Below are 23049 nucleotides of genomic sequence, written 5' to 3'. Positions count from 1 at the left end.
TATATTGTTGTTATTATTAGTCGACTTTAGACATATAAAAAACATGTTTCGTATTGCACTTTACATCATCATATAATGGTGAGTGTTGTGAGAATAGACTATTTTGTTTTAACTAGGTTGTCTTACCATACAATAATATATTTTTTAAATGAGTTAATTGCACAAATCATCTTGTGGTTTACAATTTTTTTGGTTTTCATCTTTTCAAGTTATTTTTAGCGGATTTCATCATTCAAATTTATTTTTTTGTGGATTACATCCTTTCGAGAGATGTAAGATGCTTAAAAGTCTGCATACTTTTTGTGTTTTTCATCCCTCAAAAGGATGTAATCCCAAAAAAAGTAAAATTGGAAGACGAAATTCGTTAAAAATAACTTGAAGAGATAAAACCGCGAAAATGCGTAAACCATAGGGACGATTTGTGCAATTAACTCTTTTTAAAAACTCCACATACATGTCTTTTTTTTTTCAAATCGAACTCAAACTTTTGGATAAAACCTTAATCTGCCAGCTGTTATTGACTTTATTAGATAATGTAATGACAATTATATATTTAATAAAGTTTTTATAAGATAGAAATAAATATTTCAATTTGACTGCGTTATAATTTGTAAGATTGGTGTTTATACTTATCAGTGACAGCCATTGTCAAATTCAATAAATAAATAAAAAGTTATATTATAATTAATGGTTTAAAAGTATTTCTGGTAGAACCCTGGTTGTTGTAGGCTCCAGCTAAAAAGGGAATTGCCAAGAAATCCATCAAACACACAAACAATATTTCCTAGTAATTGATAATAATGTCTTTGAAACAGAAACCTCCTTTGTAAAAATGAGACTTCAATTCAACAACCACATTCTCAATAATCAACAACAACATTATTATTATTATGGCATTAAAGATTTTAACACCAATCTGGGTTTCTTCTAATTACTCATTTTCTCAATTGGGTATCTTTGATTCTACCCAAAACAAGAAAAAGTGTCAACCTTTAAGTGTAAAGATTCAAAATCTTGGAAATTTGAAGAAATGGGAGTGTTTGGGATTGAAGTTAGCAGAGCCTGAAAAAGCACAAACACATGTTGAAGATGATAAGCCATCTGATTTGGGTTCAAGTTGTATTGATGACAAAAATCAGATCACTGAATCTAAAGGTTTTCATAAAGATTTGAATTCTTTGCCAAGTGAGTTTAATTAACTTGCATTTTCAAGATTTTCTGTTTGGATTTTGCTAATTATACTTGATATGCTTAACATGTAGTAAAAGTCTTGTACAGTACATTTAATAATTGTTTTAGGGAGTGGTTAATTTTAATGCAAAAATATTACCGCGTGTTAACATAAGTGCAGAATAATTTAATTCAAAAGAAAATTTGGGCTTTTAGGTTGTTTTTAAATCTAGTTTAATTAGATTAGATATATTTTTGAAAGATAGATAGGTAATTTGAGTTGGTTGTTGGTTTAGATGTTGCTTTCAGTTTTGTGGATTGATATGGAATCTTAACTTTTCAAGAAAATTGATGATAGCTACATGTAAAAGTTTTTTATTGGCAAAAGTTAGTTGTAAATTTGAGCTAATGTACTTGATTTTAATTGTAATGTATAAAGGAGAATGGGTACTTTGTAATGTGCAAGAATGTGATACTTTAGACGTAATGTCGAGACGTGAATGAAAAAGAAACATCATATTTGGTACTTTTTGGTGAAAATCATTCATTTTTACAATGATAACATTCATATTGTAATTTGATATATTGTCACAAATATTCTGTATAAAGCAAAGATGTTTTTTTTTCCCTTCATATAGACATATAGTTGCATAAAAAGGTGAGACATGCGGCAAATTCCGACTTCAACTATTGATATTTAAAAGACATCTTAAGAAATGTAGATACCTACATTGCTTTTCGCAAAACGTACTTGAATAAAAATGAATATGCTGTGGTGGACCTAGAAACTTTTTTACGACTGGCACAAAATTCTTATGCATTGCTTCGCTTCGTGGCTTTTGAAGACATAATTCTATTTAAAACGAATGAAAATGCTAGTAAATCATAACCCTTTACTCTACTATGCTTCAAAAGCGAAATATACGTTTAGAATACGTGAAATTGAAAAAAGACAAGATTACATAGTCCTACATATATGCGGGTTATGTGATAGGTTACTATGAAGCAGTAAAAAGTTTATGCTAAATCGACTAGTTGCCGGTGCAATTCCCCCTGGTAGGCTGGTACCGAGGTAGGTCCACCCCTGTATGTATATTGATCGACTATTTTCCTGTCATGAAAGTAATAACTGGAATAAAGTTGTATTCTTAGTTTAAGCAGAAATTGTTGATAAGTTTGTAGGTTTTTAAATTTTCATCATGTTCCTAATGATTAGTTATTTGTAGCCTAATTTGTCATGTAAACGGTCATGGATTTCTTGTATCAATGTGCGTGATAGGTTTTATTCGGTCAGAATTAAGATTCTCTTTATTAAATTCTAACAGCCATGCATTTTCCATAACTAGCATATAAACAACGTGTGCACTTACATTTTCTAAGAAAACTATTTGCAGTGTAAAAATTTGTTATGATAATGTATACCCTGCACATAAATACTTAAGTTTCATCTGTTCAATTCTTCCGACTTCTAGTTGTGTCCATGCGTAGAGACCACAATGCAATTAATGAATACATTGCTCGTTTCGTAGTTGCTTGATGCTTCATATCTACGGATATAGATACATAAAACACACATGTTGTGCTATTAAGCATCTACGTGACTACGTCAGACATGGTTTCACTAGATATTTCTCAATGCCCATTTCTTGTAGTTTGTGGAGATATCTAACTTTTTGCATATTAATAACATCTGAGATGCATAATACTGAAGGGGTTTCCTGCATTTGTAGTTACTTCGTGACCAGAGGAATGAGAATCATAATCAAAATCATACTCACATAACTAAGTGCTTAAAGTTAGTGACTGTTAAATAATACTCGTATTATGTTTATGTCATCTGCTTCTCCAGATCTGTCAGAAAATAATAATTGGGTTGAAATTTTTCCTAAAATTCTAAAATGTTTATCTCGACTAGAAGTGGCAAGAATCACTATTAAGTATGAATATGCATCCAAACGCCTCCAACTATAGTTCAGTTAATCTTTTGTTGTTTTGGGCCATCCGGTCTATGTGTAATTATAGACAAACAGTTTCCGCGTGTATTAACTACTTTCAGATTAATTAGTTCAATATATTTTCTGGAAAAAAAAACAGATGATTTTGCTCAATCCAAGATGATTTTAGAATTAGTTGCACTTTGTATGTCCTCTTCCATCAGGTGTGTAGAATTTATACTTCCTCCATCAATTATTCACATGCAGCATATCCTTTTTGCACAATGTTATTACAACTTATTGTTGAAATCTATATGTTGGTTAAATTAGTTATCACTCAAACGTTGCAATATTTATGAATTTGTTGGAGTATTGCTTATCTCATTGACTTGTTGGAACTCATTATAGCTGATTAAATGATCACAAGCGTAAGCATTAGTTGTATCTCTAACTTTTTTGTATTTCTATATTTTCTGTACTAGTGATCTTCCTTTTGCTATAAAATCAATCGTGCACATACAAAAGTAAATTATATATTTTGTTATGTCTTGTATTGACACCAAATTGTTAGTTATTGTATCTTCTGATGTAGTTATTCGATTTTCCTAATAAATCAAATATAGTCATATCAGTTTAAGCATTTAAAGTAATTGTTTTCCATCAAAACTCAGACTTATGTTTTGAAAATATATGCATAAATTGCAGAGCCATTATCGGCAAGTGATCTTGTCTCTTCTAGTAATGATGGCTCAAAGGTCCGAGTTGCTTACCAGGTAATGAATGATAATTTCATATAATGCAATCCCTTTTTACGCCCTTACATTTATCATTATCTTTTTATAATTATAGGGCCTGCCAGGTGCGTATAGTGAGGCTGCCGCTCTTAAAGCTTACCCAAAATGTGAAACAGTTCCTTGTGACCAGTTTGAATCTGTATTCAAGGTATCGCCTCTTTTGGTTCTCTATATTGTATTGTGAGCTTAAAGATTGATAGAATCCGGCACCATCTTATTGGTAGTTCAACAAAGATGTCGGACGTGGAACAAGTCCAAGAGAGCTTGTTATAAATACTTAATCTGTTACTAAGTACCCGCGCGTTGCGGCGGTAAGATGGTGGGGGTGATAGGTCATAAAGTGTGATAGCCAAATGCCTTAACCGTACGGGTTCCGACATCGGGTTTAAAAATTCGTTAAAAGTATATCAAATGACATCTCTAATGAAAGAGCATGAAATTTTAAGAACACCCATATAATTTTTATAATTTATTGATGTACGGTTTTTGAGATAAAAGATTTTGAATGAATTGGAGGAATAAATGATTTATGGAAGGGAGAGAAAAAAAATGATTGGTTGAGATTTGAGGAGAGAGAAAGGATAATATAGTTATTTTAGATAAATATAGAATTGATAAGGGGGGCATTTTGGGAAAGTAAATGTTGAAACTTAAAATTTAGACAGGGGCCTTTTTGCTTTATAATATAGTATAGATATAGATAATAATAATATGGAACTTTGAATTACGCTATCTAGGCGGATGTATGCATAAAAAATAGATACTGAGCGACTTTCAACCTATTTGATCCCTTCCCCTTGGCTAAATTTTCTTGACCTGTGTGAGATAAAAACACAGCCCAAATCAACCCATTCACGGATTAAAATTGCCTCCTCTAAAAGAAATAACACTTAACCTAGTGGTAGCTTTACTAAACATGGAAATACTAATGTCACTATGTTAGCTAATTAGCCTTTGATACTTGATGCATTTTTAAATGTTAGGCTGTTGAGTTATGGTTGGTGGATAAAGCAGTACTCCCAATTGAGAACTCTGTAGGTGGAAGTATTCATCGAAATTATGATTTACTTCTCCGTCATCGGCTGCACATTGTTGGTGAAGTGCAGATGATTGTTAATCACTGCCTCTTGGGTGTGCCTGGAGTAAGAAAGGAGGAACTCAAGCGTGTTTTAAGCCACCCTCAGGTAAAGCTTGTTATTTACTTGAAAATTTAATAACTTGAATAGTTGAATTACTTGTTTACACAATATACATAATTTGTCACTTGGTTAATACTTGCCTTAAACTATATCCCAAATCAAGCACTGGCATTTTCATGAATAGTCTATGTTTTGTTATTTGTGGGAATACCCAAAAACTTGTGCAGCAATATTGATGGCTCATATATTATGGTAAAACTAAGCATTTTCTATAGTGAACATTGTTACAAATATAAAATCTATATATATGATGTATCAAAGATCCATCAAGTTCAAAACATTAGGATTAGGCCTGATTTATTTTGGTTTTTTTCTTTCATGGGAAAGGTAAAGCTTAAAGTTAAAGAAGTGAAGATTACTGAGTATATTTTGTAAAATCGAGTTTGTCATTAAATAATATCTCTTAAATTAATCTCAACCTTAACTGTTGCATTGAAGTGTTTGACATTAGTCAAATATCTATATTTGACCTCAACATAGTAGGAAAGTTTGATGGACCGAAGTCGATAGAATTAGTATTCATTGAGATCTACATTGATTAAAGTGGTATGTTTCCATTAAAACTTTCCATAAAGGAATATCTTGCGTATATATTTTTATTTTGAGCAAGGATATGTCCTACTAATTTCTTCCTTGAATTAGGCACTCGATCAATGTGAGATAGCACTGAACAAATTAGGTGTTGTGAGAGTTAGTGCCGAAGATACTGCACTTGCAGCTCAGGTAACTTTTGAGTTTCCATGTTACATAAATTACAAATGGAGGTTACTTTTCTATCTGAAATTCATTTTTACATTTTATTAGATCGTAGCCTCTGAAGGCATACGAGAGACTGGAGCAGTTGCAAGTTCTCGAGCCGCCGAAATCTATGGACTTGACATTCTAGCACAAACGATTCAGGTCTCACCTAGTTACCATATTTCATATATCAACACATAATTTCTCTCCATATCTTCACTTACGGGAGAAAAGTTCAGGAGAGAACCACCAAACATTTCCCTCCACTTCTTTTCTCTTCTCCTCGAAAAATACAATAAAATCGGAACACGGCCTATTTTTACTTTCTCTCTGTTCCAATTCGTTCTCTCCCAATCAAGTTTGAGTTCATTAAAGATTTAGTACGTAATGATGCATCCTCTTGGTCAATTTGCATCAAGGCTTTTCATGTCTTCTTCAAACTTAAAATTGCTCCTGGGATTTTCCATAGTTGAGTATATCATTAGATTTCAGTTATGCGTTTCTCATATTACATTAAATACGTTTTTATTTTTATTGATATTAATCATTTTGAATTATTTTTTCAGAATGATTTAGATAATGTAACTCGTTTTCTGATACTAGCAAGAGAACCTATCATCCCAGGAACCGACAGGCCCCATAAGGTAAATATCATTCCTTGTTGTCTTTCAAAATGATATCTTGACACATAATAATTTTGCCAAATGTTGATTCTTCTTTTTTCAAGACGAGCATTGTCTTTACATTAGAAGAAGGCCCTGGGGTACTATTTAAAGCATTAGCAGTGTTTGCTTTGCGGGAGATTAACTTGTCAAAGGTATGTCCTTTTTTCATCCCTCCTTTTAAGAGTGCTTTCTATTGCAAAACACAAAGTTAATAATGTTTTCCTCCAATTCATTTCTAGATTGAAAGCCGGCCCCAAAGGAAACGTCCACTCAGGATTGTTGATGACCGCAACAAAGGGAGTGCCAAGTGAGTGCTATTATAATAACATTAGGCATACCATCTTGTTAGTTTACTGTAAATGGATATTCATAAACATAAATTTGCAAATTTGTTCACATGCGACAAGTGATATCATATTTAACTTTCTTCACTTTTGACTTTGACAGATACTTTGACTATCTATTTTACATTGACTTTGAAGCTTCAATGGCTGAGCCCCGTGCGCAGTATGCTCTCGGGCATCTACAGGTATGTCCTTTGTACTTCAGTAGAGGTAGAAAGAAATGAGTGGGTTAGCTTGTAGGTCAAATCAGTTGACTTCTAGTACAAAGATGAGGTGATTTTTCTAAATGTCACACAATTTATAACAGATAGATCCTTTATGGTTTAAAGTTCCACACATTTATGTTGAGGGTCCGGAAACTTGATTTTCTATAGAAAGCAATCTGAAGGAGTCTTCCCCGTTTCTTTTTTTATTTAATAGACTTAATAATTTAGAACTTAGTACATCCAGTCAAATTTCATGTTTCTCATTGGACTTAACAAGCAAAAATAACTGTCAATTACCTATCTTTTGCTTAATACATACAGACAATATTTATACATTGAGTCACTTAATACATTCAACACTTTTAGACTAAAAAATGAAACAGGTCCTTAAGTGGCAATTAATCTTAAGACATCATTTGACATATCCCAAAATAACTGTCCACTAAATAAAAATGCGACATGTAATCATTGGAGCATTCTTTTGTTATAACGAGAGTTTCCTTAACTATTTATTTAATGCTTCTATGGGTAAATCGAAAGTCTAATTAAGGTAATATGAGTATATGACAAACTTAATTAGTTATACCTAACATTCTTCAAAAGAGGACAATTCTATCCAGACAATTATATCGTAACAAAGCCTGATACCGACGTTTGTTGGACAAAAGTTTTGTGACGGAGGGGGTAAAAGACTTCTCAAATCATTTTCTAAAACAGTGTTTTCTTCCACAAACTCATTCCTCTTCGAAAGATTGAATGAATAATTTTTTGTTATTTTATATCAAAACTTTAAGTTACATCTAAAGTCAAAATGTGAAGTATAAACCATAAGAACTATAAGCTTCAAGGTAGTAAAAGAATATAATGACATTGAACGAAAATGTGTTCAAATGGGTTACACATCTATTCATTTATTATTGCAGGAATTTTCTAGGTTTCTTCGCGTTCTTGGCTGCTACCCGATGGATACAGCATTATAAATCGGGAGTTTTCTTGACCTATATCAGAATAGAAACGATCACCCAGGCCTTTGGCAGATCTGATATATCAAACCCTTTCTTTTATTCATTTTCTCATGTTGCCAGCAATTTAGGTGGTCGTTGCACAGCAAAATTAATTCGGAACCACTCCTTTTTTCTTTTATATATTTTGTTTCCATGTATTTTGCGGATGGAGTTGTTGTTTACTAGTTGTAAAAAAAAAGGTTTCATGCATAGTTTTGTGACAATGGATTCTTTGCATCATAATGCACCTGGCTCAAAATCTTGTACCTTATGTTATTGATCAGAATGACAAATGAAAACCCATTAACGGAAGAGATTGTTCGGGATTCGATGTTCAAAGCAATAACATACACAAACTAGAACGAGAGAAAATAAAATGCATATATTGATGGGTCGCTGAAATTGTGAATTAGTCATTGTCAGAAATTGCAAAAACATATCAAAGCTCAGATAAAAAAAAAAATATATATCCCAACTTTGGAAAACAAACATGTAACTATTTAAGCCTGAAAGCAACCTTCGATGGATAATACAACCAAGATCTTACCGTCTTTTACCCACCATTAAGTGAATGGACTAAAATCGTTGAAAGTCAGGGAATAACATGATGCGTCAATCGTTATGTTAATCCTCCCTAACCAAAATAAATGGGCTATTTTCTGATCTCTATCTCCTCTTTATAACATTTTCCAATATTATAAAGATCCATTGGGAGAATCTCAATTCCTGTAATGAGATAGTTCCTTTTATGATCCTGTGACTTGTATTGTGTTACGCTAAACTTTAATACATTTACCCAGACTATCAGCATCCTTTCTAAGTGTACCCAGACGAGAAAGGGCCCTAATCATTTGGTCATGTATTTTTTCAAACATTCAGTCGGTATGCGACATCAGGGAAACCTCACCGTGAAAATATCATATCCCTGCCTAATTTATTTGTTCTTGCATGACATCCTTGCAATTCAACCGACTCTACTACTCTACAATTTACTATGTGCCTACGCAGAATTGTTGTTAAACAGAACTCATTTTTGTAATCAAATATAGTTATGAATAAAATTGATCGACGTTGAGCACGTAGGCTTAACCAATGTCAACTAACCAGGGTAAAACAACTCAGTTCAACTGAACCACGTAACATGCAAATTTGTTAAATTGACCATTTTAGGATGATAAGGCATCTTAGCCTGGAAAAGTTAAAGCAAACCTTCAAATGAACAAGAAAACAATCAAATGTTCCATCAACTAATTTCTCAAAACTGAATCATTGTTAGCCCAAGAGTCCTATATTTCGAGGACTAATCTTTATTCGATCTTTATAAATAACAAAGCGTCCACGTCCAACATCATCATCATGCAATCAAATCTATGGGTACTGGAAAAAGTTGGTTTCAATTTGTGGCCACGAAAACATCTTTTGCTGCCACTATTAGGAAAAGTCTCATTAGGACCAAGACCAAGCTGCGAGTCATTTCATGGTGAACATAATCTGCCAGAATCTCTTCAATTCCATTATTTATATGCCAGAATAGAGCAAGATTGGGTAGAAAAGTTGGAGAGAGTGTCGCCCCCACACTCATATTAGCCGCCTACAAACATTAAAAATTGTCTTCTCAAACAAACGGAAACTGAAATCCCCGTAAAATCTGATATACTACTTATTAGGAAGTTTTCAAGAGATTACCGACTCATCTACTCGCTTTAATCAGTATAACAAGTTAATTAGCATTCAATAAAAAAGTTGTCATAATTTCCATTCTGGCAGAGCTCATAGAGATACAAGACTTCCATTTTGGTGTCAATGATTTGGCTCTAAGTAAATTACACTATCTTTAATAAATTTGAAGAATTGTTCTCCATGAATCAGCCTAATTATGTCAGTTTTTACAGCAACACATTGGGTTTGGCAAGCAACATTTGGTTGACAAAGTAAATTACCAACTCTGAGAAAAGTGATAAAATCAATCATTCAAACACAAAAACTTCTAGCACATACCTGTGGAGCATTTACAATGGGAGTACTTAAAACGCTTCCAACCACAGCACCAGAAGCAGTGAAATAACCAGGGCCACTTTGGGTCCTTTTGACTGAGGCATTCACTGTCTTCTCCATTTCAGCAGGTTCTGTTATAAGATAATGGCATTATAAGCATAAAAAACTTAAAGAAAATGATTACATGCCTTGACAAAACGAATTTTCATTGTAAATGGACCAAATCATCAATAATAAAATAATGCCATGGTACTATATTTCCAATACAGGCAGACACAAAATCACATTCAACATAAATGGAAGTATTCAACAATTCAAAGATCATAATGTATTTAGCTAGATACAACTGAAAGAGCATACCACTGTATGTAGAAAAAGATCTAATCCACTTCTGAGTTTGGAAATCTGATTTAAATGATGATAAAATGTCCCTGTGCCACATAAATGATTGCAATTAGAGGAGATTAGTAAATGCTAGTTCAACATTATAAAGGAAGATCAAAATCAACAAATAAGTACATCCTTCATTTTCATGCAACTAAAGAAGAGATATATAACGAGATTATATATTATTTACCTCGAGGGTTTTGAACATACAGGAACACCTACAATCATTAAGCCATACATTATTTAGTACTATGTCACCACATTCATGAATATACTGTAGAACTGGCAAAATGGGCAGGTAGAGGATACAAAATTACACAAGTACTATATTATTTTAACAAACAACTAGTGAGTTAATGCGATTACAAAATTTGGTAATCAATAAATACTTAAATTAAATAACTTAATCATTAATTTATAATACTTTAGTAGAAGAGGTTTATGCAATAAAATACACTTCAGCTAAACTTTCCACCCGGTTGACCCGTGGTCTTCTTCTTTATTTTTGCAATTTTACATTTTACCCATTCAATCCAATAGAGTCACAGAGATGACACTTAACATGAATCACCCCCATTGGTAAGCAAGTAGGTCAAAAGAGCCATCTCTAGTTTTTAGAGTAGAAAACAGACGAACCCTGATTGAAGGTAAACATATACCTTGATGAGACCTTGGTACAAATTTTGATTTTCCAAACACCTGGCAAAATCGAACATCATAGCCACAAGTGAATTTATCAGTCAGAATGGCATACCAACTTTGAGATAAAGATATGAATGAGCACTAACAATTGTACAATTGATCAAGTTCCTTTCACTAGAAGTAAACATTAATCAAATCATCTTATTTAGAGTGACCGACACGAATCGTTGTGGTTTGTCAAAAAAGTCTGCTTTCATCCTTTAACTTTCGAAATGACAGTGACAATCCTTAATAGGCGAATAAGGTTCAGATTTGATCCTTTACAATAACGGACGTCAACTGAAATCTATCAAGTCCCTCACATGCATTCCACGTGAGGGTATTATGGTCATTTCCATCTTTAAAGGACTACAAGTGATAGATTTTTCATCACTTTCTTCTTTTTCTTCCTTCCTTTCTCCTCCTCCTTACCCCCGTTCTTTTCTACACTTCAACTCTTAAATCTAAACACTAAAATGATTATAACACTGCTACAAAAATCAAACACTAAAATGATTTTCTTAAATCTATCATCAATCTATCTGCTTCACTCCCAACCGTAAAGGAAACAAAGTAGAATGACTCCTAACTGTACAAATCAATCTAGACTTAATGAATTAGATAAAGCTTCATCCTTTTTTTTCCAAGAGGCTACGAATATTTATATTTAAATTAAGTAAATCAAAGCGAAGTAATAAGAATAAAAATTAAAAGAGCAGCAATCAAATAGCAAAAGATATAGGTTGCCACAATACTTGAACACTTCCCGATGCCAATACACCCCGTTAACCCGACTGCCACTAAATTAGTCGGATATGGGTCAAACAACAATTCACTCCACTTTAGACTGAATCTTGAAGGAGGCCTACATGATTTGTCTAAAAGCCCAAGCAACATTACGGGCCACCCTTCTCATCATATAGAAATGACAACCATTAGTTTTATCCTCATCATAATGTATTTTCAAGATCTTGCAAATGCCCTCAGGAATCTTTTGAGCGAGCATGTCAGTAGCAGTTTTCCTCAACATTCAAAGGGCAACAACATTCAAAGGGCACGAATGGTTTAGCCGCGGTTCACTATCCACTTCTATAGATACACATACATCTATACACCAAACCCACCTAAGAAAGGTTAAAATGGTGGGACTTGGTAATTGGTGGCTATGATGATGAAAATAATAATGATGATGATGGTGTCTAAGAGATCAGTGTTTTTTTTTTGTGTGTGTGTATATATAAAGAATCGATTTGGTATAAATGGATGAATGAATGGATGGATGTATGGTGCACATATATATGAATTGTCTGTATGTATTTATCTATTTGATTTTAGTTTTTTAGGTTTGCCTGTGTAATGAAAGTAATGAAAAAGCTATCACTTGTAGTCCTTTAAAGATGGAAATGACTATAATACCCTCACGTGAAATGCACCATGCACGTGAGGGACTTAACAGATTTCGGTTGACGTCTGTTATTGTAAAGGATCAAAGTTGAACCTTATCCTCCTATAAAGGATTGTCACTGTCATTTCGAAAGTTAAAGGATGAAACCTGACTTTCTTGACAAACCACAAGGACGATTCGTGTCGATCGCTCATTGATTTACTTGCCAGTGATGTCATGAACGAAAGAATAGAAACAAGAGACATGCCGCATAAAGTAGATGCAATTACAGGTAGTGAACTGTCAAGTATCCAATGATGCATGCGTATCATAAACAGCTAAATTCTAAAGACCCATATCAATTTTACATAGCTAGGAACATCATTTAATTGATAGCATAGTAAGTAATCTCTCTTCATTGGTTGAGAGTTTAGCATTAAGAGAGTAGTACATTTTGAACACTATAAAAACTTAAAAAAGGTTTAATACTTCTACAGAGCTGCATAAAATATCGGTCTAGCATTAAACTTCAGCCCTCCTTTCATATGAAGCAAGAAGTAGGGCTCTATACGTGCATCAGAACAAACAAACACATACATTAACATACAAACAGAAAAGGCGATATAATCTATTACCTCAAGCATAGGGATACCAGCAACATATCCTCGTGATGCAGATCCTATAAATGCAGGTTGACCCCTCTCCAGTGATTGTGTGATTCCCTGTTAACAGCATAAACGTATTATATTGGAACTGTGTACACATAGCAGTGTTTCGAAGTGAAAGCCAGGGATAGTTAAGCAAATTTACATTTATCTCAATCCTCAACTTTCTTACCACTGCTACTTGACTACTTGTTCGATTTGAAAACCATAAGCACGTTGGCAAAACAAAACAAACAGTCAAAACCGGTTGGTGCAACTTCATTTATGTGTGTGCGCATGCCAGTAGACAGTTCTTTACAAACAAATGTCATGATAGGACTTTGACTTAACAACATGGCGGTCATTTTGGGACCACCACCCCAGTAATAACTTCCTAACCTAGTCAAGCAAACACAGCAGTAAACTATCCGAAATTATTACAAGCAAAATCATGGCAGGCAGAAAGTTCCACATTCCTGACATCCTTTAACTTCAAGGTCAATAGTTCATACTACTAATTTTCTTCGATAATACAAAGATACAATCGGAGTAACATCATCACATCCGTCCATTTTCATCTCGAAAATAAAGGTAGTAATCAAATATATTTTCTCAAACGGCGCTCAAGTAATTCTTCTAATACTATATGTCTATATACTGAAATCGATTGTAAAAGGCACACATTTTCAATGACGCGGATTTCGTATCAGTTTTGAACTGAAAAATTCCTGGGAACCCAAAATCGAACCACACATAACCATAAACATTTCTTCGACAAAATTTTACTCAACGAATTCAGTAGCGTACCAAATGATCAACTAAAAACAAGATATATACAGCATAAACAAATTTCTTGTTTCAAATGACGTAAGCAGTAGTTACATATAATATACATACATTATTTGACGCTGCATATGAGCATAGAGATAGAGCTTTCCGCCTGATGCCTGACGTCATCATCGTTAAAATAATAATAGATCTTCTTCTTCACTATATAAAGACATACATCATCAATTCAAATCAAATTTCATATTATATAATATAGATATAGATATATATATATAATCGATCTCATAACATATGTATTAATTAATTTTAATATTATTAGTTTACAGTTATCGAATTACTCTAACCTAAAACTTATTATGATGCATGTATCATAAAAGCCTAGAAAAAAAATGAAAAAAAAAATAAAAAGAAAAAGAAGAAATGAATTAAGTGATAATTACCAGTTGAAATGTGATGAACGCTGGAGAGATTGATTGATTGATTGATTGATTTTATAATTTTAAAATTTATTTAGCAGAAAACCAATTATTCGAGAGCAAATGACCCGTATATGTGTCAAATATGGATCAATCTATTTTAATCTCAGTCGTTGGTTTCATACTTTCATCCAACGATCCAAGTTACTTTCATACTTTCATCCAAAGATTTACCACCTCATTTTGTTTTTATTTTAAACAAAATTTTAAAAAAAAACTGTATAGACACAACTTTCTTTTTTTTTTTTTCTATCTTACTTACTCATCTTTTACTTTTATTAAAATGAGGGTTGGGATAAATAGAAAGGAGAGAAAGAAGTGACTGCGTGTTAAATCTTGGTAGAGTGTTTATCTGAATGTGTTTAGAGATATAAAATTAGAGGTATGTGTGAATTAAGGATAATATGGGAATATTGAAAAGATTGCTGAATTTCCTAAAATAGGGAGTCCAATATGTTTTATAAAGGATTATAGATAAGATACAATCTTTTATTTTCATAACGTTATAATTACTCACCTTTTTATTTTTGTTAAAATAGAATGCAACTTTTTTTTCTTAACATTTTAGTTATCCAACTTTTAATTTTATTAAAATGATAACTTATTAAATTAATGATGCATAACATTATGTTAAAAATAAAAGTTACCTCTAAATAGTAGATTTAGAAGATACCCCTAACCAATACATCTAAATGAAGTAGGTTATATGACAGTATTTTATTTAAAAAATTATATATTATATATGAATATGAATATGGTTGTAGTGTCATTTTCTCCACATTTATAATGAAATCTTCTTAAATTTGTTAGCACGTGCTTTCATTTAGTAGAAAGAATAGCCTTTTGTTTTAATTTAGAGAAAATATTATATATGTCATTGATAACTTCTAAAATATAATATATGTCCAATTAAATTTTTAAATATCAAGAATGCCACTATTAAGTTTTTAAAAAAATCAAAAATACCTAAATGTCTAAATTTAATTAAAATAAAACATTAAAGTTTATTAAAATTATATATAACATTCACAATTTACACTTATACCCTCTATCCTCTATCGCTAATCTTCAATTACGTAATGTATAAATCCTCAATTCCCACTGCCAAATGGGAATCCGACTATTGAACACTTCAAAATTTTATTTAATTACACTTGGACGGTATGAGGCAAACTATAGCAAGTGCAACACAAAGTGAAATCATATTCAAATTGGATTACATTTCATTTCTCACTAGTAGGTTCTATCATCAAGACAATTCACAGAACCCAAATTGCATAATTGACTCTCTCACTACACAAAAAGGTTACCACATTGTTTTGGAACATATTTTTCGCAGAAAAGTCACCACAAGCTTGTTGATGTGCGTTTTTTTGTAAACGGAAGTGCCATCGTATAGAGCTCAAAATATCCACAATCAAAAGTATGTCTTATAGTAGTGTATTATATTAATATTAATAATAATTTTCATTTGACTTGGGACAATTTGAGTTTAGTTCCATAGAGACTATATATAAAAAGAGGGTGTAATCGTAAATTGAATATGTATTTTTAATAATTTAAATGATTTTAATGTCATATATTGATTAAATGTAATTATTTGGGTAAATATGATATTTTTATATCTTAATAATGGCATTTTTGATATTTCAAAATTTAATTGGATAAATATGATATTAAAAAGTTTAGTAGTGGCATATATGAAATTTTCCCTTTCATTTATTGCATATTTTAAATTAACAATTAATTTAAATTCTATAAATCCATTTAATGATGATTTTTTTTATCAACATCGAATCCAACAAATTTGTTAATGGATTCAAGTGTTACATCATCATCATTGTTGTTTACACTAAAGGTAAGTAATTCATACATTTCAACATAAATATTAGATAATGATGATGATGCAACATTTTATTATATGACAGCAAGTGTAAAAAAAAAAAAAATGAGACATAATTTAATCTAGAATCAGTTTTAGCTCTTTTGGTTTAATTAACTTTTTTTTCTTTGAAATGGAGCTCACCATATAAATTTGAAGAGTATAATCTTTTAGTGCCCATTATTTCTTAAGATTTTTAACAAATCTTGCTATTAAGATGAAAGAATGTTTAGAAACTTGATTGAGTTCACAAAACTTTACCAGAATACTGAACATTAGCCATATAATTTGTAATGCCACTAAGAGATTTATTGGGCTTTGAAAAGAAGTTTTCACACATATTTTCATGTTAATTTTTGATTGGCCATCACTAATTCACTACCTTTATACCGCACACACAAGACATTCCACACCTTTTTAAATATTAATGTGTTAATTTAACGACAGTTTTCATCATGCGGTGGAGAGGAGAATAGATGATGATCCTTTAAGGCTATGTTCAAGATTGACATGGTTATGGTTTTAGTAGACTTTACACTTCCGAAACTATCCATATGTCAACGTTTGTGGAACATAAAGACCTTTTATTGAATGATGATTAATAAGGGTTCTCTCATACCAAGATGAAGCAATATATGTTTCTTCCACGAGTTGAACTAGTCATACTCAAACTTGGGAGCAATGATTCAACGAGGTGAAGCAACATATGTTTCTTCTAACAAGGTGAAACAATAATGGTTATGTAACCATGATCCCTAATACCGATTAATAAGAGTATTAATCATTTTAAATCATTCACGATAAATTAAAACCGTTGACAACAACTTATCAACAACAAAGTAGTTTTAATTTAAAAAAGACACCATATGTATATTTTAATCGATGCATTCTTTATTACTCTAAAAAAAAAGTTACAAAGAGTAATAATATAAAATATAATATTAAATATGTGTTATAAGTTTAACTATTCTATTTTATTATCAAATTAACATAGAAATTTTAAAATACTTTTGAACAAAAGATCATTGATGAGAATTAATGATTAAAGTTTAAATGTGATATATGTATATTACTTTTGTGATAAAATACTTGCGATTAAAGAATAAATGTGTGTTTGGTTCAAATAATGTTTTTGTAAGGAATGTAATTTGTTAAAGTCTTAGATTATGAAAGAATGAAATTTTGTGAAATGTTTTCTGTTTTTTGTAAATTCAAGAAAGAAAAGGAATGAAATTTCAGCCAATAAACCTAAGTAATGGAGATTTTCATCAAATGAAGAAATGTACTATATAATGGAATTTAATTTCAATTGCATCAAAATCTATAAACCAAACGTAACCTAAGTATATTAAATTGCGTACTGTTAACTAAAAGAGGTGATCCCTACACATTCTTTTTGTATCACGTACGAAAATATATGCATCATATAGTTGTAGGTATAACTGTATAATAACCATATAACATACATTGGTAAAAATATTGTGTGTAAAGATTATCACCCATTGTATAGTAGTGGTTATCTAAATAATTAGATTAAAGTTTAATAGCTAAATGGTAAGGAAGTCTCTCCATAAGGAATTGGATTTAGGGAGACCTAGGTTCAAATTTTAGAGCCCAAGGGTTTTTCTTAACATGTTGTTGTGTCTTTGGCCGGAATATTATGGATATGGAGTTTTCTTCCTATTAGTTTTTGGGCGAGGAAACTCTCTAGCGTGTATACCTGGTTAAGCATAGTCTAGATTTTTTATTATGATATTTGATCCACATCCATGAAAAACAAAAAATATATATATTTTTAAAAATAATATAAACTCTAAATAATAAATAGGTATAAAATATTTATCACATTTTGACCACGTTATACACACAATTTGACCAAGAAAGCTATGGCTGCCGGTTGCCCCTGGCCCTTTTATTCTGCAAAGCCGGTCATGGTTAGGTGAAGATACAAAATGGGCAAAAATATCGATCTATAACCATATTATTTAATTCAAAACGAACATTACTAGTAGTAGTTAATATATTTATATTAGTTAATTAATTAATTACTATTATAGTTTGACAAAACATTTTGCACATAAATATCTATAGCACTTTGAAAACCCACATAATAATAATCTTTGAGAAGAAGAAGAAATCCTCCTAACTAACAAAATGTCAATTGCAAAGAGAGGGCTTCAACAGTACTTGTTACAGCTTCAACAACATCCTTTAAGAACAAAGGTACTTTCTGTTTTTCTTAAATTTTTTTATTTTTTTTATTTCAAGAATTGGGTTTTGTTTTAAATGGGTTTTTATAAATGGATTAAAGTTTTAAACTTTTTAGTTTTTTGTTAATTTTCTGTTTTTATGATTCCTGATTGGTTTTGTTTATTTGATGAACTTTGACTTTCTTTGATCTTTTATTAGTATTAATTTTGTGTTTTAGTTGAATAATGAACTTGGTTTTATAATAACTGATTAATGGTGAATTGGGCCTTTTTAGTTAATTATGTTGATTTACAAAATCTTTTTTGTTGAATAGTGAAGTGTGGTTTGCTATAGTTGATTTTGTGTTTTTAGTTTATTTTGATGAGTTATAAGTTAAGGTTTTTCATTTATTTTTTGTGATAGGTATTAAAGTTTGGTTTATTCTATTTAATCAACTTTGAACTGTTTTTGGTATTGATTTTGTGATTGTTGATTAGTGATGAATTTTCTGTTCTAATTCTTTCTTTTTATTTTTAATTTGTTTTTCTGAATATTAAAGGCGTTGACTGCTGGACTATTGTCAGCGATCAGTGATATAGTGTCTCAGAAGCTCACCGGCATCCAGAAGTTGCAAATTCGACGACTTCTTCTCAAAGTGGTATGATCTAAATAAGCTTCATCTTAGTGTTTATAGTTGGACATTTTGGTGGTTTATATTATCCAAATTTAATATAGTTTTAAACTTTTAATCTAAAATTTAAAGTTAATCGGTTGACTTAAATGTTATTGAAGTATTATTTTATATTCTTTATAAAGATTTTAATCAAGATTTAGCTTTACCATGGCATATCAATATGACTTAGATGAATAAGATTCATAGATAGAAGAAGTTTTACACCTCAAGATATGTGTTAGATTTTATGCCAACTCCCTTGAGATTGATTTGAGCAGTCTTAGTTTAGTTGTAAATATCTATTTGGATTTATGGCTATATGGGATGATTAACTTGGGAAAGGTTGCAGCTTTTTGGGTGTGCATATCTTGGACCATTCGGGCATTTCTACCACTTGTTGTTAGAGAAATTGTTCAAGGGAAAAAAAGACTCGTCAACGGTTGCCAAGAAGGTACTGTAATAATCTTTGAATATGGGTAGAAAAATGGTAATTTACAGCCGTATACCTAGCTGCATGATAACTGATTGTAATTGGTGATTTGCAGGTGTTGGTCGAACAAGTGACAGCTTCTCCATGGAATAACTTGATGTTTATGCTATACTATGGGCTTGTTATCGAGGGTAAGGTTTTCTTACCATCAGAGGTGTTAATACTTTCAATCATTTGTTATTTAATACGTCAAAGTAGAGTCATTTGGATGAATAGTTGATTGTAATATTTGATAAAAAATAAGTACAAACTTAAACATGCTCAGTGGGTGTTTGGTCGTGTTTTGCAAATTATTGTTGCCACTTGAACAAAGTAACTCATTATGAGATGATTAAAGATAGAAATAGCTGTATAGATTGTTAGTTTACTTTTATCTCAATAATCGCTTTTCCTGTAGCAGAATTTTACTTGCTTTTCCACTTCCGATTATTTTGACACAAACATGATTGTTCAACCTTTTATTTTGAGAAAGGTGAATAACTATATAGTACACTACGTATCTGTTACAAAAATTAATTCTCTGGTGACATCTTAAGGATGAGACGACTTTTCAAACCATATGTGCATGAGAATTAATTAGTTAGGTTCAGATTGATTTGACTTTGGTTATCTGAAAATGATAATTGTAATCAAGTGTCAATTTTCAACATTACTGCACATCCCCTGAAAGTTTAATGTTTGTGAGTGTATATTCATGTAAAGATCCTGCTTACAGTGATCCGCCAGTCTTTTCAAGTCATATAACTTGTGCATTTCATGATTTGTACAGGAAGACCGTGGATCCACGTGAAGTCTAAAATCAAGAAGGAATACCCATCAGTACAGTATGCATCATGGACGGTACGTTTATATTACCAGTTTTTGCACAGCTAATTTTAAGTTTTGTGGGATCGTCTTTATATTTTTCTACTTTAACAAGTGAAATATATCCATTAACCAATATGCAGTTCTGGCCTGTAATCGGATGGATAAATCACCGCCACGTCCCACTTCAATTCCGTGTCATTCTCCAAAGCTTTGTTGCAATGTGCTGGTACGTGTTTTCAGTTCATGAATTGTATCGAAATGTATGTTGTATATAATCATTTGGAATGGTTCTCTAAGTGTTTCTTGTTAACTCTACAAGGTTCATTTGTTTATGCCTTGTTTTTGTCTTTGTATAGTATCATGCTGGTTCAATTATGAAAGAGATCTAATATTTTTATTATTAAATTTTATTTGTAGGGGTATATTCTTGAATCTAAAAGCAAGATCAATGACAATTACGAAAGGTTAAAGCATATTAAAGGATCTTCTCAAATAATATCCTATGCTTATGCAGTTATGCAGATTTGCATCTCATTTTAGCTCGTAAGCTGTTAATGGTTGGCTTGATTTTAGTTGCTATTATTATTGTTTTCAGTCTTTTTTTTTTATAGTATGCTAAAACAGCACGACGGGCTTCCATCCTGATCTCATGTATCGTAGTATTAAACTTTGGATTGTATCAAAATCTATGTATTATAAAAATGATTCATAGGAACATAAAGAATTTGGTTAGATGTAAGTCATTCGACATGCTCAATGATCAGCCTACTTCATTATCTTATGAATCCTAGCACGAAGAAAAGGTACTGTTATGCATATTGAAAACAATTTATCCTTTCTGTAAAATGTTTAGTTGTACGTGTATGAGTGTATCGTAGAGCTCAAGTTAAGTTGTCATCATGTTTTAATACCAAAACTAGTTATTACTTATCGGCGCGAAAAATAGTTTTAAACTTTCAAAGATTAAAAATTCAATAACTTGTTTATTAGGTTGTTAAAACGAATAAATTGTCGTGTTTTTATATGAGGAATAGATTAGGGGTTCTATGTATTCATGTAAGAAACTAAACGTAGAAATGGTGAAAAAAGGGATTAATCAATGCCCTTACAATCTATACTACCTAATAAAAGCAAATCTCCCCATATTAATTATTTTTGTTTTTGAAATACCTAATTTGCCCTTGGACATTTTTTATTCCCATAATACCCTTTCCACCCTAAAATCAGACACGCCCTAACCATTGTTCCTCTTTTGTAACCCGCAATTTTGTTAACGTTGATATGGAAAATTACTGCCATCAAACGCTGTCACTTCCGCCCACCGCCGCAGTATACCGCCGCTGCATCGCGCGGGTATCCATCTAATCAACAATTGTCAAGATGGAAAAAAAAACTTAAACGTAGAAGGTTATTTTCGTTCATTATCTTCAAGCATCTTCCTTCCATCTTTATCGTCGGCAGCCATCATAGTCTTATTTTAAATAATATATGTATACTTGATGTAAAGGTAGAGTGAGTGGGGAAGAAAATGGGTTCTAAGAATGGTAAAAAGAGAAAGAGTGATAATAATAATACAGAAAGAGCTGCTGCTGATAAATTGCATTCCAAAAAAAGAAAGAAAGAAAAAGTTGTTGACAGATTTAGCAAGTTGCCAAATGATCTGATACATAAAATCCTTTCTTTTATTAGCATAAAAGATAGTGTGAAAACCATTGCTTTGTCATCTAGATATAGATTTATATGGACTACAATGCCTTACCTCAATTTCTCAACTGAGGATTTCCCCAAGTTGCCGAAATTTTCCAAGTTTGTTACGCATTTTCTCACTCGCCGCAAATAGTCTAATTGATGTGTATTCTCTAAAGCTCTGTTTTCGTGGAAAGTTAACTCAACCATCTGTCAAAAAACTTATGGACTATGCGTTTTCTCACAATATCCAACGACTTGATGTTGAATGTTTGCTTGAGGAGGATAAGATTGAGTTTCCCCTCTCAATGTTCAGTTCTGGCCGGTCTCTCAAATATCTCAGTTTGAAACAGGGATTCAAAACTTTGAGGTCAGATAGGGTACCAAAAAGAACTAGCTGGAGGTCGGTTAACAGACATGGAATTTGGAGGTCCAACCTCAAAGTCACATCAAATTTGGAGCTCCTAGCTTTAACAACATTGTATCTTAAATATGTAAGTTTCTGTAGCGAGGATAACTGCGTTGGCCTTTTATCCAAGTGTGTACTTGAAGAATCTCACCTTAAAAGACTTCCATACAGTCGGAATGAGTAGTTTTAATATTTGTCATCCTGGACTATCCAATCTCACTCTTGATACGGTGGGACTCTATAGTGTAGAGGTTATTAATGTGGTCGCACCTCAACTCGAGAATCTCACTATTGATTGCGAGGGCATGGAAAGTGAGCTGGAGCTTGTGGTTTCTGCACCTAATCTTGCCACATTGGCTTATAGAGGTTTCCGTCCTTTGGACCTATCTACATCAGATGGTTTCCGTTGTTTGAAAAAGGCAAATATTTGGGTTATATATTCAGAGGTTGATGATGCTCATCAAATGGTTTGTATGCTTCAACAGCTCCGCTATGTCAATTT

The 23049-nt window shown here is 32.0% G+C and overlaps 3 protein-coding genes across 3 annotated transcripts; 2 read left to right on the top strand and 1 right to left on the bottom strand.

Annotated features, from left to right (window-relative positions):
• Window positions 1-718: 718 nt before the first annotated feature.
• LOC122581270 (arogenate dehydratase/prephenate dehydratase 1, chloroplastic) lies at window positions 719-8313 on the top strand. Its single transcript, XM_043753460.1, has 11 exons — window positions 719-1185; window positions 3810-3877; window positions 3954-4046; window positions 4882-5082; window positions 5740-5820; window positions 5902-5997; window positions 6402-6479; window positions 6563-6652; window positions 6740-6807; window positions 6948-7029; window positions 7974-8313. The coding sequence occupies exons 1-11, from the start codon at window positions 891-893 to the stop codon at window positions 8028-8030; spliced, it is 1209 nt and encodes a 402-aa protein (XP_043609395.1). The 5' UTR covers window positions 719-890; the 3' UTR covers window positions 8031-8313.
• Window positions 8314-9270: 957 nt separating this feature from the next.
• Window positions 9271-14483, bottom strand: LOC122583901. Its single transcript, XM_043756273.1, has 8 exons — window positions 14375-14483; window positions 14043-14135; window positions 13137-13223; window positions 11096-11135; window positions 10627-10654; window positions 10410-10480; window positions 10053-10180; window positions 9271-9645 (listed from the first exon to the last, which is right to left on the bottom strand). The coding sequence occupies exons 2-8, from the start codon at window positions 14103-14105 to the stop codon at window positions 9448-9450; spliced, it is 615 nt and encodes a 204-aa protein (XP_043612208.1). The 5' UTR covers window positions 14106-14135; window positions 14375-14483; the 3' UTR covers window positions 9271-9447.
• A 3738-nt stretch (window positions 14484-18221) lies between these two features.
• Window positions 18222-21233, top strand: LOC122582146 (peroxisomal membrane protein PMP22-like). Its single transcript, XM_043754504.1, has 7 exons — window positions 18222-18515; window positions 19042-19140; window positions 19505-19606; window positions 19701-19776; window positions 20415-20485; window positions 20593-20678; window positions 20870-21233. The coding sequence occupies exons 1-7, from the start codon at window positions 18447-18449 to the stop codon at window positions 20919-20921; spliced, it is 555 nt and encodes a 184-aa protein (XP_043610439.1). The 5' UTR covers window positions 18222-18446; the 3' UTR covers window positions 20922-21233.
• Window positions 21234-23049: the final 1816 nt, after the last annotated feature.

The sequence above is a fragment of the Erigeron canadensis genome, chromosome 9 (assembly GCF_010389155.1).
Source record: "Erigeron canadensis isolate Cc75 chromosome 9, C_canadensis_v1, whole genome shotgun sequence".
NCBI lineage: Eukaryota > Viridiplantae > Streptophyta > Magnoliopsida > Asterales > Asteraceae > Erigeron > Erigeron canadensis.
The sequence above is the reverse complement of the archived record's forward strand: the minus strand, read 5'-3'. Positions and strand labels throughout refer to the sequence as shown.